We start from the raw sequence: 16876 nt of genomic DNA, 5'->3' as shown, positions 1-16876 counted from the left end.
CCTAACCATGGTATAGCTGCTGCTTCACCAGAATACCCTTTAGCGTTCTGCAGTCTTCTTACACACCACCGGATTTAGAATTTTACCTTCAGAGAGAATACATGTGTTAGTACCTGTTAGTAAAGATTAGCCTTTTTTAGTCCTCTTTTTGCTGTATACTGAATTCTTCTGCATATTAACTATTCTTCCAGAATCTTTATGATATTAGCAATTCCAAGGCACAGACTGTTGGCTCTCAACCTTTGAGCAACCTGTATTCAGGAAATTCATGTGACTGAGTATTGTGTTTTACCTCATTAATGCTCATCCCTCCAAGTCTGTGGGAATATAGATGTTGAGGGAAAAGACCCCTCAAACTAATAAAAAATGTCTGCAGAAGTATGGTGTAACAGGACTTGGTGATTGAAAAGGGGTGCCTATGATGTAATTATGTTCTGTGATAAGAGGTACTTGTTAGTGAAGACGTTATCTGTAATGGATGAAATAAGGATCCATTGAAAGATGATTTTTAACTGATTAAGAACTGCCAATAGTCACAGCTTTCAGTAATAAAGACTGGATTAGAATTCCCTTTATCTTATCCGTCATGTAACCTACAGCTACCATAAACGAAATTCCATAAGTAATTAGGTGAAATGAAAACATCCAAAACAGAACACAAAGTGAAATTACTCACTGAAAAGCAATTTCCCCTCCAAAACGGAATTTGTTTGTCTAATCCCTGATAAAAAGACAGAGGGTGTGGAAATGGGTTGGGGAATGCAGACTGCTAGCACCCCACCAGTTACAGAGGAGAGACACACACACAGGCCAGCTCTTTGTCTTACACCAAGGATGGGGAGAGTAATGTATCTATTCTTTCTGTATAGTGTTGTATTAATCTTTGTCAAATAAGAGGCCGAAATGCAATTATTCAATCAAAGATTATCAATCTCAACTCATTATTAAATTCAAGCATTCAACTATTTTTAAAATCCTTTGCTTCTTTATGCTGAAGTTTTTGTTTATTTGTATTATCTCCCTGCTTTTCCTGCAGCATGCTGGAGAACTGGAAGGTTTATGATATCAGAAAGGCAGGTCTGCTGGGAGTCAAAGTGCAGCTCAAGAGGGATAAATATTCTCTGTCAGCAGCTCTGTGTGACCCTCCACATGCCATCAGTTGAAGTTAAGCCTTTCTCTGTAAAATAAAATCTGGCATAAGAGTGCAGCTCCTGCCAGAGATGTTATGTTCACGCAGCTCTCAACTGGGTTTGTGGTATAAAGCCTAAACTGTCAGTTAACTAATGGCAAAAATGACCCTACAGTCAACTTTTTTTAAATAACCCTCCCCCACTGCACTTGCTGTACTCAGGATCACCTCTGGGCCACCTTTTGTGCCAAGAGCAATTTGTTGTGATAGATAGCTGTTGTTGACACATTTCAGCTAGAGTTCAAATGGAAGGACCTCCCATTAAAACTCATGAGGAGAAAATCAAAGAAAAACTACACACATGTAAGCAGAGTCAGAATGAGCTCTACCCTGACATCCGGTGGTGAGCTGTGGAAAAGGACTTCAGGGGCTAATCTCCTTTGCATGGGCACACCCACCCTGCCCAGCATGATGGACTGCTTGCCCAAATGGTCACTTTGGCTGCTGTGGGATCCCCAGTCTCTTTGTTATTGGGGCAGGAGTAATAAAGTGTTGTTACCCTGGTTATGTGAATCAAGGATATTAGAACTGTACTTGGCATTTTATGACGGAGGGACTTGCCCTCAACTAAGTAGCACTCAGTAGGCAAGGGACATGAGTTCCAAAAAACATACTGAATTGAGAGAGGCTGGGGACAGGTATGTGTATCTAGTAGTGTGGGTCCCTTCTGAGGGTCTTAAATACTACTTTGACTCCTCCTCTCTCTTTCTACTAGCAGAGCTAGTTTTGGCTCTATTTAGGAGTCTTGTTACTTGCTGCAGAGCTGAAATCACTGATACCTTGGTCTAATGGTGCACTGGTACTGAGGCTCCCCTACTACCAGCTAAAAATCACTGAGACCTGTGATAAGTAGGGGAGGGGTATGTACCTGAAGACAAGTTGGTGAGTGGATGGCTGGTGGAGAGGTGTAGCTGGTGGTGAAGACTGCAGCAGGACCCCACAGAGAGGTGTGGCACTTGGCTGTGGATCCGAGCAGTGGCGCATGTGAGATACACACACACACCGCACCCCCATACCTCTCTCCACTTCCACCCAGGCTGGGAGGTAAACTCTGCAGATGAACTTCTGAACTCTGCGGGGCTTCACTGACCAAGGAGAGAGAGAGAGAGAGAGAGAGTGAGTGTGTGTGTGTGTGTGTGTGACTATTGGGTTGCTGGACTTAAGACCCTGAGGGGAAAAGGATACTGCCAAACTTACTTGGGGGTGGGTCTTTTGCTCATGGTTGGTGTTATGAATCCTGTTTGTGGTGTTTCCCCAACATAATGCTGCATTGTTTCTCTCCATTATTAAAAGGCTTTTGCTACACTCAGACTCTGTGCTTGCGAGGGGGGAAGTACTGCCTCTTAGAGGTACCCAGGGGGATGGTATGTACTGAACGCAGCCCTTGTTGTTGCCAACTCTGATGGGCAGAAGGATTACACACAAAAGGGCATAAAAGTGAACCCTGCATGAAACTTGCCACCAAATGACCACCTAATTTTAGAGAAAAACCAGGGAGCTCAGACCACATTTTACAGTGGTGCAACCCACACTATGTAGTCACTGCCAGGAACCTGCCTAATGACTTATTCATTTATTCAGACAGGTTTTTCCTGACAAAATATACAGCATAATTCCAGTTATCCAAATTCCTTGTTATCTGATTCCACAGGCTGTCTTTCATGTAGGCCTTATGTTAATCACACACCAATAACTTCTCAATTACCTCTTAGTGCCTGTTAGTGCTAATCAATGGCTTTGTATTTGTGTAGCAGTTCTGAGTGGTTACCTGCTGATACCAATACCTAAGCCCATTTCAGCAGCAACGGCAACTTGGCAGGACACTATTGAAAAGAAAAAGATCTGTATTGAATCTAAAGCAGAAATTGTATAGTAAGAGCTACATCATTCAGAATTAAATTATGTCCACTGTGGTTTTAATGCAATTTTGGTGTTTTAATAAACTCAGTGGTTTTTTTTTTTACTCTTTAATAAACTGCAAAATATTACACAAACTTCAGCATTACTGCCTTTGTTCCCCATATTTGTATATCAGTGAAACTGAAGCTCAAAATAGCACTTCTGTTTATCCAACTGCTCGGTTATCTGAACATTTTGGATGGCTCCAGGCCACTCAGATAAATGTGAGTATACTGTAAGAGATCCCTACCCCAAACTGCCACAATCCAGATTAGACACAACATAACAAGGGTTGGCAATAAGCAAAGAGTGTGGCAGGAGGGACAGGGAGGCTGAGGCCAGCTCTACACTACAGACCTATAGAACTATGTTGTGAAAAATCTACAGCCCTGAGCAACTGACCTAACCTCCCATGTAGATAGTGCTATGTTGACGGAAGAGTTTCTCTCATTGACATAGCTACTGCCTCTCCGGTCAGCAAAGTAGCATCTTCACTAACATGGTACAGCAGTACAGCTTCACCAGTGCAACTGTAGCACTGTACATGAAGACAAGCCCTGAGTGTTAAACAAAGGATCTGCAAGGGGACAGTGTACGGAATGGAGACCACAGTGGAGCTCTAGATTTTTAACTTTCTACAGGTGGTTTCTTGATAGCAGACATCCTCATACAACTGCATTCAGGATCCTCTCACTCCTTCTTGTGCTGCTCTCTGGGAGCTCCGGAGAAAGGAAGAGTAAGAGACATTTCTTGTAACCTTTATCCCACTGGCTAGAGCAATGTTTCTCAAATGTGGCCACCATGGCCACACAGGGCAACCAGGGGCTTTTCGTGCGGCTACAGTGGGGGCAGTGGGCAGTGATGGGGGGGCAAAGCATCAGTCTCTCCCCAGCCCTCCTTGTTGTGCCACCCTGCACCACCTCTGGAGAGAGATGGGGAACAACACTGCAGAGCAAAGTGAGTTCTTGACACAGGTTGGCGGGGAGGAGGGTTGGGTGGCAGGCTCCAGAAGCAGGACTTCAGGAACCTGGCCATATGACCCCGTGTAACGATGCTGGTTCTGCGGGACCCAACTGAGAGTGCCAATTCCGGACAAATTGCTTAAAGCAGGGAGGTTACAGCCCAAGGCTGGGATTTCTATGCACACCAAGGCAAACCAAACCAGCCAGACAGAGAAGACTTTGGTTTTACCCCACTGGCTAACCACAAGTCACATAAGCAATTCTCTTAGACACTCCAGTTTCCCAGTATCACCACCAGTGCCACTCGTTATGGGGACAGATGGTTATGAAAACCAATACCCCTGTAAAAGAAAAAAGGTTCTCTCGATCCCAAAGGACCAAGCCCCAGACCCAGGTCAACATACAAATCAGATCTTACCCACAAATCACGATATTGCCAATCCTTTAGATTTTAGATTCTAAAGGATTATTCATAAAAGGAAAAAGATACAGATGAGAGCTAGAACTGGTTAAATGGAATCAATTACATACAGTAATGGCAAAGTTCTTGGTTCAGACTTGCAGCAGTGATAGAATAAACTGCAGGTTCACATCAAGTCTCTGGAGAACATCCACAGCTGGGACGGGTCTTTCAGTCCTTGGTTCAAAGCTTCAGTGTAGCCAAGTCCCTCCAGAGATAAGAAGCAGGATTGAAGACAAGATGGAGGAGCTGCAGCAGCTTTTTATATTCTCTTGCCGTGTGGTCTTTCTTTCTCTGTTCCAAAGACAAGCTGTCCATCACACGGCATGGAAAACCGCAAAGTTCTGTCCATAGGCATGTCCCTGCACACCTTGCTGAGTCAGAAGGCATGTCTGCCTTCTCTCAATGGGTCAATTGTATAGCTGATGGTCCTTAATGGGCCATCAAGCAGGCTAGGTAGACCTGACACCAACTTGTCTGGGGTGTCACCCAGAAGCACAGCACAAGTTTGAAATACAGATTGTATAGAGCCAATACTTATAACGTTAAACACAAAAATAATACATGCATACAGTTCGCATAATCATAATCAGCAAACCATAACCTTGTCTTAGACACCTTATTTGACCCCCTTTATACAAGATTTGGTGCCACTACGGGGCCTTGGTTGCAACCATATTCTATATGGTCCCAGTTCAAGTCAATAATGTGACACCCCGGGTTCCAGTCTCAGGGCAGTGGGTATTGACCCCCCTGGCTCTGGCCACGCAGCCCTGGTCTCCAGTTGCAGGGCTTCAGCCTCCGGCCCCTGGTTCCAGCTGTGTGGCAACAGGCGCTGGCTCCCGGCTCCAGTCCCGGGTTCCAGCCATGCAGTGGCAGGCACTGGCCACAGGCACCGAACCCCAACCCCAGCTGGATGGCAGCAGGCTCCAAGCAGGGGCTTTGGGCGCCAGCCCCTTGCTCTGGCCACAGGGCAGCAGATGCAGACTCCCAGCTCTGGCCTCAGAGCTTCAGTAGGCCTCTGGCCCCCAGTTCTGGCCATGCAGTGGTGGGTACTGGCCCCAGGCTCCAGCTGTGCGAACCAAGCCCCTGGCACTGATCCCCTGCCGCAGCTGCATGGCAGCAGGCACCAACCCACAGCTCTGTTCCCGGGCTCCGGCCACATGGTGGCAGGAACTGGCCCCAGGTGCCAACCCCTGGCCCTGGTCATGCAGCAGTGAGTGCTGGCTACAGCCTCGCAGCAGTGGTGCTGACTCCTGGCTCCAGCCACACACTCCTGGGCTCCAGCATCCAGCTCCAGGCTCTGGGCCTGCGGCTGCAGGCACTAGTCCTGGGCGCTGACCCACAGCTCCAGCTGCATGGCAGTGGGCTCCAATGCCTGGCTCCAGCGAAGAAGTTCCTGTCCCCAGTTCTGGGTTCTGGCCATGGGTACTGAGCTCCAGGTCTGGCTGCATGGCAGCAGACATCAGGCCCTGGCTCTGGCCATGCAACAGTGGGGCTCATCACTCACCCCCATCGCCCCCGCTGCCTCCCCCGGCCTCGCATCCATCCCACCATCGCCTCTGGCTCCTGTTGTCTTGCACTTTTCCCCCCTCCCCCCATCCAGAGCTTAATGGGTCCTGGGACTTGCTAAGAAAAGTGATCTTAACAAACATGCAAGTATCACTTTTTACAGCAGACTTACCAGCTATCTGTGAAAAGTGATACTTGTATGTTTGTTAATATCACTTTTCGCAGCCTCCCATGTAGCTACTAAGTGTGCTGTGATATACAAGTATCACAGACAGACAATATTTTTCACAGCAAGCCCCAGCCTAAGCCCTGGGTGGGGGAACTGAAGAGGGAGGCATCATTATTTTTGTTATTGAGTCTGCCAAAAAACCCTACAAATATACATTACAATGATTTGGATGTGAATCTGTCTATATTTAATTGTTTTTCCTAAAGTTCATTAAGTATTTTAGGGAAAAGGCATCAAGGAGGCCACCAGTGCGAGTTGGTGGCCACACTCTGAGGCCACTAAAAAAATTGTTGTGAGAACCCTTGGGCTCCAGCGCTCACTTGGTATATGGGACACCCACGCTCAAGTCCCCCCTCTGCCTGATGTGTAAAAGGCAGGGTGAATAAAAACAAATGGTTTCTTTACAAAAATGATTTTTATGTAAATCAGTGGTTTTATTTAAATCTGATATTTTTATTTACATAATTTTCTTTAAAAATAAATTTAAAATTATATTTGAAAGTTTAATAACCCACATGAAAGCTTAAGCTTACCATAACCTATTAAAATAATTTAAATTTTTAAAAGTATTCAGCAGTTTAACATTGGTTGCTGCCAAAGTTTTAAAGTCAAACCACTGAACTGGTGGAAGCCACTGTCTGAGTACCTGGAACCAGATTTTTTAGAAGTGGGGAATTAGCTTTTGACAGTACTAGTCTCTTCTGCAGTTTATTCCACCAGCTAATTTCAATGACTAGTTTAATCAAAGTTAAGAAACCAATTGGTAGTTGAAAAGGCAGGCAAGTTTGTTTTCCTCTTCCAAATCTATAAATAAAAATGGAGGTATGACAGGGTGAGATCTACTAATTGTAAATTCTTTGAAGCACATGACGACCAGAAACAATCAGTTCAATTCACTAATTGCAGATATTACTTTTTGTGTGTAATACATCCTTTGGTTTTAAATGCAAAACATGCTTTGATAAAATTATTTCCCCCTCCCCCTATATATCCAGCACATTTAAGGTAGTTTTATTTAACTAAACAACAACACCAGCAAAAAAGCTTTTTTTGGTGCATTTTTATATTGAATTCCAATTTCCATCCAGTTAGAACTTGACACAAATCACAAGTAAAAAAATCATATAGTAAATAAGAAATGCATCATTTACCATATTCTAACATAATAACAATATTAAAAACTAAGCTATATAATTGCTTAATTAACATCTTTCCTCCTGGTTAGCAAAAAACGTTCCAAATGTAGAGTAAAGGCTATATTTAGTTGCAAATCAACTTGTTTTGTTACCCACAAATGAGAATCAACCTCTCTTTAAAATTATATAACCTAAAAAATACAAATGCAAAACAAGATGGACACCAATTATTTAAATCAAGGATTTTTGCTTGCTGATTTAAGTTACTTAGATTTGAATCAATCAACCCTGGGAGAAAGGATTTCAGAATGGGTTTTGTAACTCTCTGGTGAGTTCCCTAACCACTGGACTTTAGATAGGCTTGGAAGGATTAGACTTTTATGGATAAATGTTGATTTCATCATACACACCTAAACCAGAAAAAAAAATATTTCTATCTATAATAATCAAAATGTACAGGTAAGCAAAGTAAGAAAACTGCTGCTTGAGAAATTAGAATTTCAGTTAAGGTGATTTACTCTGTATATTTTGGCACGTGATGCTGACAGTGTGTGTTAAGAGTTATAAAGCTTTAACTTTTTGAATCTCAGCATCTACTGTCATTAAATAATTACCCTTACCCTACCCCCAATTGTCTGACCCCCCTATAATTTTGTGCAACTGTGAAAATTTATATTCATAAAAAAACTGAAAAAATACTTTATTTATTTATGGTAATTTTGATAATATCAATGTTATTTTAAATAATAAAAACTGAATTCTCTTCTCTCTCTCTCTTACTCTCTAGCTGTAGAGTAATTCTTACACTCTCTCTGGGCCAAGGGGTATTTAATACATAGTGGAACAGCTTCAACAAAAAAGACAAAGAAAGCCCCATGCAAAAATACCTGGTAGCCCAGAGGTTACTGCTGCCTCTTTCTCCTAGTGTTTCTAGAAACATTTTAGGTGTGCCTGACTCCAGGAGAGGGTTCACAGCTCCAAACCCCAACCAGAGACAGAAACCTTTTGCCATCCCAGGGATAGGTGATTAAGTCCCTTTGAGGGGTGGGACTTAAACCACACGCCTCGTCTTGTCATTTTCTATTGGCTTGTTTCCCCAAATTTGAGGGTGTGTGTGTGCCCCAGATTTTGATTAAGCTAATTGCAACCAGCATTCAGACACCATGAATTAATAAAATAGACCACCACCTAGTTAAGGGTTAATTTGAACAAGCAGAGCTTCTGGAGGCATGTTCAAATACATTTCCAGACTTGCAGTCTCTGCTAATCAGAATGGGAGGAGGGGAGTAAAAGAACCAACAATTTAAGACTGAAAGAAAATAAGTGGATGGGAACCTTGGGTTTGGGGCTCCTTTGACATAGAAGCTTATTATGACTAAGAGTGTAAGGAATGTTTGTTGATAAGTAATTTGACATTAGGAGACGTGATGACCCAGTAGGGGTCACTATGATCTATGTGTTTTGTAAAAGTTAGTTATAAAAAGGACTACATAATAGAGTGTACTTTGGAGCAGTCCTCTGAAGCTATCCTGAGAGGCATTTTTCCTGACAACTCACTCTCTGGCAGGGAAGCAACCGGCCAGTGTTGAACTGCTGCAATTTACTCAATACCATCCCACATTTTCGGTAAATATTTGGGATGTTCTAAACCTATTGGTTGTGTCTGTGTATGCTTAAATTGAATAAATTGTAGTTGTAGATAACAGAATACTTACTTGTATTAATCTTTCATCAGCCAGAGCGCTGTGTTCCCACTGATTTATTCCTGACACCGCTTGGAGTGAAACAGTTAAGTTACCACTGTTTTGGATTCTGAAAACCATGGGTAACAAGCTAGCTTAGGTGACTCCAGTTTAGCAAGATGGCTTTTGTGGATCCCATTCTTAGGTGCCCAACTCTCCCCATGCATTGTATGGGAGCCGGATGCCTAACTTTGGCTCTTGGATTCCAGTTGGTGGAAGGACACCCAAGAGTTAGGTGCTGCAACACTCAGCATTGCAATGCCTAAGTCCCTTTGTGGATCTAGACCTTTGGGTCAGATTTTAAAATGTATTTAGGTGCTTAAAGATGCAGACAGGCACCCAGCAGGACTTGATTCCAGTACCAGTAGAAGTTAGGTGCCTAGGATCTTTTGAAAATCTGACTAGGTGCCTATCTGTAACTCTAGGTGCCTTTAAAATCTGACCCTAAGTCATTTAGGTGCTTTTGAAAATGTTACCCTTTGACTCTGTGTAGCATCAAGGCACAATAAAACTGGTGTTAAAACATAGAACCTCATCAAATCCACATTCCATATAACAAATGCAAGATAACATATAAACACCATGCAAAGAGAGGCCTTCAAGCCAGAAAGGAGAGTCAAACAGAGATATAAATTCAGTCCAAATCTCTTAAAAAAATACACATCACATATTATGCAGCCCAGTATTTTGCACAAAATTCACCCCTTGCCAGAGTTCTGATCTGCCACATTCATCTCAGTCAGGACTCCACAGCCTAGCTCTTGAGAGAGTAATGCAGGAGGGGAGGCCTAGGGAGCAGGGAAATTTACTGTTAAACCTGGCTACAAGCTCCCCCTTCCTAGCACACTCTGGAACAAGGAGGTTCTGAGTGGGGTCACCTAGACAACTGCACAACAGCCATGGCCTGGGCAGCCTGGCTGTCTGGAGAATAGAGTGAAAAAGACATAATTGTAAACAATCATTGTCAAAAATATTCAGGGACAAAAATGTTCTTCTAATGAGCCTTTTCAGAGCTGTTGCTATGGGGGATGCGGGTGGGAATAGTGATAGCAACAAAGAGTATTTCATCGTGATAGAATAAATTAGCAAAATTGTGGAATTTGGGGGTTACCACCACAGAATTTGGTGACATTGTTCTGCAGAGTACACAGGGACCTGTCAGTGAACTACAAACCCTGTTGAAACAAAAGCAACAAGGAGTCCTAGTGGCACCTTAGAGACTAAAATTTATTTGGGCACAAGCTTTCATGGGATAAAACCCACTTCATCAGATGCATGGAGTGGAAAATACAGAAGCAGATATATATACATAGTACATGAAAAGATGGGAGTTTCCTTACCAAGCGGAGGGTCAGTGCTAACAAGACAATTCAATTAACACCAGAAAAATCACTTTTGTAGTGGTAATGAGGGTGGCCCATTTCAAACAGTTGACAAGAAGGTGTGAGTAACAGTAGGGAAAAATTAGTATGGGGAAATTAGTTTTTGTAATGACCCATCCATTCCCAGTCTTTATTCAGGCCTAATTTGATGGTGTCCAGTTTAAAATTAATTCCAGTTCTGCAGTTTCTCGTTGGAGTCTGTTTTTGAAGTTTTTTTGTCAAATGCAGGTTTATAGAGCTTTCTGGTTGGTAAAGTGCCTGATAAAACAGCTGTTACTGTATAGGGTTTCGGACAAAGGAAACCTAGTTGCCAAGAATATTCTCCTAGAAACATATGTTGTGATGTCATTTCTATACAGTCTCAGTTTACCTGATTCATGTGTGAAGGCATGATTATTCACAGCTGAGAGCACTAACAATTCTTCAATTTAATATCTCTGAGTCTTTCTTACCCCACAATCATTCTTCCATGTTGATTTCCCCAATAGAAAACATCTGCTATAACAATAATCTCTTATTAATTTCCCTAATCTATATATGCTTATGTAAGCATTTTATATATATGTTAAGGAGATGGTTTCCAAGAATATCTGGTGTTTTATAGACAAGAAGGTACCCTAGAGTTCTTAAATACAGCATCATAAATAAATTCCTAAATAGTGTTACTTATTGGTCAAGACCAGTGTTCTAGGCCTTAGAATTCAGACATACTCTTTGTTTAAGATAAAGATTCTAAAGAATAGTTAATATGTAAATTAATCAATATATACAGAAAGAAAGAACTAAAGGTATTATTATTTACTAACAGGTACTAAACAAAGTCCACTACTAGATCAAGACTGTAAAATTGTTAACAATGAAGCAGGAAAAAGTCAGATGTGTTCAGTAAATATTTCTGTTCTGTATTTAGAAAGAAGCAGGACAGTGTCCTGATATCATGTGAAGTGATGAAATATTTTCCAGTTTAACCAAGGAGGATGTTGATCATCAACAACTAGGGATGAATATTTTTAAATCAGCAAGCCCAGATAACTTGCACCCATAAGTCCTAACAGAGTTGGCTGAGATGTCTGGCCCTCTGATGTTAGTTTTTAATCTATCTTTGAATATGAGGAAATTCTAGAAGACTAGAAGAGTACTAATGTTGTGCCTGTATTCAAAAAGGAAAAGCGTAATGTCCTGCGTAAGTCTAAGCCAGTTACCCTGACCTCAATCCTCAGCAAAATCATGGGAAAGCTGGAAGTAAAGGACAAGATATAATTGATGCCACCTGATTTCATTGTTTGGTGAGACTGCAAATTTGGTTGATAAAGGTAATTGTGTAGATGTTAAGCACCTTACAAAAGTCTAAGTATAAGACTTAGTACTGTGCAACATTCTGGTTAAACAGTTAGCATTATACAATCATAATAAAGCATGCATTATATGGATTAAGAACTGGCTAACTGACCGATCTCAAAAAGCAGTCGTCAATATGGAATCATCACTGAATGGCGGTGTTTCTAGCAGGTTCCACAGGGATCAGTTTGAGACCCAATGCTATTCAATATTTGTATCAATGATCAATTTAAAAATCAAAGCTGATAAAATATCGCTGGCACAAAGATTAGCGAAGTGGTAAATGATGATGATAACAGGGCAGTCATGAGGAGCAATCTGGCCTCATTAGTAAACTGGGTCCAATCAAACAAAATGTGTTTTAATACAGCTAAATGTGAGGTCATTCTTCTAAGAGTAAAGAATGCAGGCCAAACCTACAGAATGGGGATTGTATCCTGGAAAGCAGTGACTGAAAAGATTATTGTGGACAAACAACTCAACATAAGCACACAGTGGGATGCTGTGGCAAAAAGGACTAATCTGATCCTTGGATGTATGTACAGGGCAGTAGTGAGAAGAAGTAGAGAGGTGATTTTACCTCTGTATATGCATTGGGGGGCAGATACTAGAAAACTGTGTCCAGTTCAAGTGTCCACATTTTTAAAAGAATGTTGGAAATTTGGAGAGGATGCAGAAAAGAGCCACAAAAATAATTTAAGGACTGGGAAAAATGCCTTCCAGTGATAGCACTCAATCTGTTTAGCTTATCAAAAAGAAGAACGAAAGGTGATTTGATTAGGATGTATATGTATGTTCAAGAGAAGAAAATAACAGATACTAAAGGGCTCTTTAATTCAGCAGTGAAAGGCATAACAAGAACCAATGCAGGCAAATTCAAATTAGAAATAAAGCACAAATCTTTAATAATGAGAGTGATTAACCACTGGAACAAAATACCAAGGGAAGTGGTGGGTTCTCCAGCTCTTGATGTCTTCAACTCATAGCTGGATGCTTTTTTGGAAAACATACTTTAGTCAAATACAAATTAATAGGCTCAGTACAGGAGTAACTGGATTAAATCCTGTGCCCTGTGTTATGCACGGGGTCAGACTAGATGATCGAATGGTCATTTGTGGTTTTTAAATTTATGAATCATTATGTACCAGTCCTCCAGCTACGGTTTCATTTGCAAACTTTACCAGGAATGCGTTTATGGTTTCTTCTAAATCATTGATAAAGAGATTGGATCGTATTGGGCCAAGAACTGATCCCTGGGAAAACCCTAGAAATATTCCTTTAGGAGGATGATTCCCCATTTACATTTACTTTGGAGATATATCAGTTACCTAGTTTTTAATCCATGTAACAAGTGTTACATTAATTTTGAAGAGGGCTGAATTTGTAATCAGTGTTGTGCAGCACTAAGTCAAATGTCTTACAGAAATCTATTATGTCAACATCTTTGTCAACCCAACTTGTAATCTCATTGAAAAATTATATCAATATTGTTTGACAAGACCTATTTTCCACAAAGCCATGCTGAGCCCGGCTCTGCTGTCTGGATCTCAGTATGGAAGGGCATATTTATTGAAATCAAGTCTAATTTCTCTCTCTATGTTGCATTTTCTAGATTAATGAATTATGCCATTTACAATAGTATTAGAAAATAGAGGACCCCGTCCTGCCGTCCTCACTCAGGCAAAACTCTTTGATTTAAAGATCTGGTCCATAAATTAAAGAATTTTACTGCAAAAGCATTTAGCATTGCAACTCAAAGTTACAAAGTTACAATATATAAATCCTAAACTGTACCTGCTAGTACAGTGAATATTGCAGCAAAGGCGTTGAGCTTTAACCCATCAATGACTGTAGTGTAGTAGCACACTTCTATGGACATCAAAGTGGCTCCAGTTAGAAGCAAAATGATATAGAGTAGCTCCGCTACAATAGACAGCCACAGTACACCTGGAAAGACAAATCAATAGCATCGATATTATAAGCAGCCATTACAGACATTTAGTACATTTCTTTCTTCATTTTTATTGTTTATAAGGCTTTAAATCAAGGGTCAAAATCTGTGAGGGTGCCCATGCAACTTCTGACTTTAAAGGTACTTAGATACCAAAGAGACATTCTATATTAGGCTTCATCTTAACAAATAAAAAAGAACTGATCGCAGAACTAAAAATTAATGGTAAGTAAGATACCAGTGATCACATTTATAACATGCAAGCAGAATAGAGGCCAGACCAGTGATACATATACTTGGTGCTTTAAAGGGGCCAATTTCACAAAGCAAAAATACATTTAGAACCAAATCAGCTGGGAGGAGGAATTTAATCAGAAAAATGTGAATGCTAATTGGAAATTGCTTAAGACCGCTTTACTAGATCCCCAGAAAGCAGTAATCCTACGATGGAGCAAGAAGATAGTATTGTTAAAAATAACTGATCTGGTTTGGAGGGGAAGTGAAGGCAGCTATCATAAAGTTAAAAATAATATATAACAAATGGAAGAAAGGAGAAGTTGATAGTAATAAAAACAAATCAGAAGCTAAGAATTGTAGAAAATTCATAATGGCAGCAAAAGGCGACAAGTTGAAATCTATGGCCAGCAAAGTTAAGAAAGAATTTTTACAACATAGTAGGAACGAAAAGAATCCTAACAATGGTATTGGTTGGTTAATAGATGTAAAATGTAGAATTATTAATAATACAGCATAAAACACAGATGTGTTAAATAAATATTCCTGTTCTGTATTTGAGAAAAAAAACAGATGATGTAGTCATATCATATGATAACACTATTTCCAGTCCACTAATGTCTCAAGAGGATGTTAAACAGCAGCTACTAAAGTTGGACAGGTCCAGATAACTTGCAGCTAAGAATTTTTTAAAAAGCTGGCTGAGTAGCTCACTGGACCATTAATATTGACTTTCGATAAGTCTTGGAGTACTGGGGAAGTTCCAGAAGACTGGAAGAAAGCTGATATGGTGCTGGTATTTAATAAGGAGAGATCCAGGTAATTATCCTGTCAGTTTCACAACTATCCCAGGCAAGATAATGGTGCAGCTGATACAGAATTTGATGAATAAAGAATTAAAGAAGGGTAATATAATTATTGCCAATCAACATGGGTTTATGGAAAATCGATCCTATCAAATTAACTTGATAATCCTTTTTTGTTGAGTTTACAAGTTTGGCTGATAAAGGTAATAGTGTTGATGAGATATGTATAGACTTCTGAAAGGCATTTGAATTGTTACTACATGACATTCTGATTAAAAACTTCAAAAGATATAACGTAAACATGGCATGCATTAAATGGATTAAAAGCTGTCTAACTGCAACTAGTATAAACTACAAGATATATCAGAACAGGAAAAGGCGCAGAGAATGGCAACAAAAATGACTACGGGTATGGAACAGCTTCCATACGAGGAGAGATTAAAGAGACTGGGTCCATTCAGCTTAGAAAAGAGGTGACTAAGGGCAGATATGATAGAGGACTATAAAATCATGAATGGTGTGGAGAAAGTGAATAAGGAAGTGTTATTTACCCCTTCACATAAATACAAGATCTAGGGGTTACCTGATGAAATTAATCCCTTTGCCTTGGGTTGGGGGCAGGAACAGAATTGAGGGCAGGCTGGAAGCTGAGGGAGTCTGTCACACGTGAAGCATCAGGAGGGTTCCTGGCTGAGTAGTGCTGTTGCACAGACTAACTTGCAGCTCTGGTGGGGTCAGGGACATACCTGTTCCTGGGGGTCATCTGACCCAGCCCCTGCTCAGGGCTGCAGCATGGATGAGTTACTGCAGGCTCTCTTGGAGGGGTGAGTCATAACACCTGAGTGAGTTGCATTGGTCTGGTTGTGGGGTTGCCTCACCTTACCCTCCTCTGAAGGTGCTTCCCAGGCATTCCTAGGACTGGTTTGTTGGGATGGGACTGATGGAAGTCACAGATCAGGTTGGGGCCATGGATGTTTCTCACTGGCTCCCGTGAGTGCTCCTCTGGGCCATAACCTTCCCAATCTATTAGGTATAGGAGCTTCTCTGAGGACCTGATTCACCAGTTATTATTCCTGACCTTGCACCACGACTGGAGGAAAAAGAGCTTTCATTCATCCTGACAGGGAGTTGTGGGTGTGCTATTTCAGTAGGGAGACATGGAACATGGGATGTAATCTCATGGTGGGGGGCAACTGGAGGCAGAAAGTGACTAACTTAATTTGCTAAATGACAAGGAAGGGACCAAGGTACCAGTAGTCAAGTTTGTGTGAAGGACATGAGGTGTCCAAGTGTTTTGTGTAAAGCCAACAGTGATGGGAGGTTTGGTCTATTAGTGGTGGTCAGCAAACCACTTATAGTCTGCCTTGGTAGTGTCAAGCTTACTTCCTCCTGGATACGAAGGAGGCATTTGACCAGATCAGAGGCTGCAGGGATATGGGAAGTTGAGGTTCATGATGGGTAGAACCAGGGATGGAAACTGTAGCTGGAGAAAAAGGGCCTTTGCTGGGTAGACTTATGTTCAGAATTGTTATAGACAAACTCTGCAACGGGTAGGAGTTGTACCCAGTTGTCCAGGTGGAAATCCCCAATGTCTTGTTCTAAAATATCATTTATCTGTTCTGATTGCCCATCCATTTGGGCATCACAAGTAGTAGAGAGATGTAGGTCAACATCTAAGAGGCGGAAGAGCTCTTGCCAAAGGTGGGTGACAAACTCTGGTCTGTGGTCTGACGTGATTTTGGAAGATAACACATTCAACTTGCAAACATGGTCAAAGACAACATGGGCTGTCATTTCTGCAGTGGGAATCTTACAGGAGAGCACGAAGTGAGACATCTTGGATAAGAGGTCTACAGCTATGACTACGGTTCTGGAGTTAGGGAGCTCCGAAAGAAAATCCATTGCTATTGATTCCCAGGGTTGGGAAGAAATAGGTAAGGAGATCAAGTATCCCAGCAGCTCAGTATGGGGGACCTTAATACAGCATGGGAAACTTTGCATAAGTCAATGTATGATCTCACAGAGGTGTACAGTCT

General features: G+C 41.4%; 1 protein-coding gene across 1 annotated transcript in view; it reads right to left on the bottom strand.

The window, feature by feature from the left end:
• GSG1L2 (GSG1 like 2) overlaps positions 1-16876 on the bottom strand; it is a 65254-nt gene that overhangs the window by 27212 nt on the left and 21166 nt on the right. Inside the window, exon 3 of the mRNA XM_077834033.1 lies at positions 13644-13796. Coding sequence (XP_077690159.1) covers positions 13644-13796 — 153 coding nt within the window. The remainder of the gene's footprint in view (positions 1-13643; positions 13797-16876) is intronic.

The sequence above is a fragment of the Eretmochelys imbricata genome, chromosome 14, assembly GCF_965152235.1.
Source record: "Eretmochelys imbricata isolate rEreImb1 chromosome 14, rEreImb1.hap1, whole genome shotgun sequence".
Lineage (NCBI taxonomy): Eukaryota > Metazoa > Chordata > Testudines > Cheloniidae > Eretmochelys > Eretmochelys imbricata.
The sequence above is the reverse complement of the archived record's forward strand: the minus strand, read 5'-3'. Positions and strand labels throughout refer to the sequence as shown.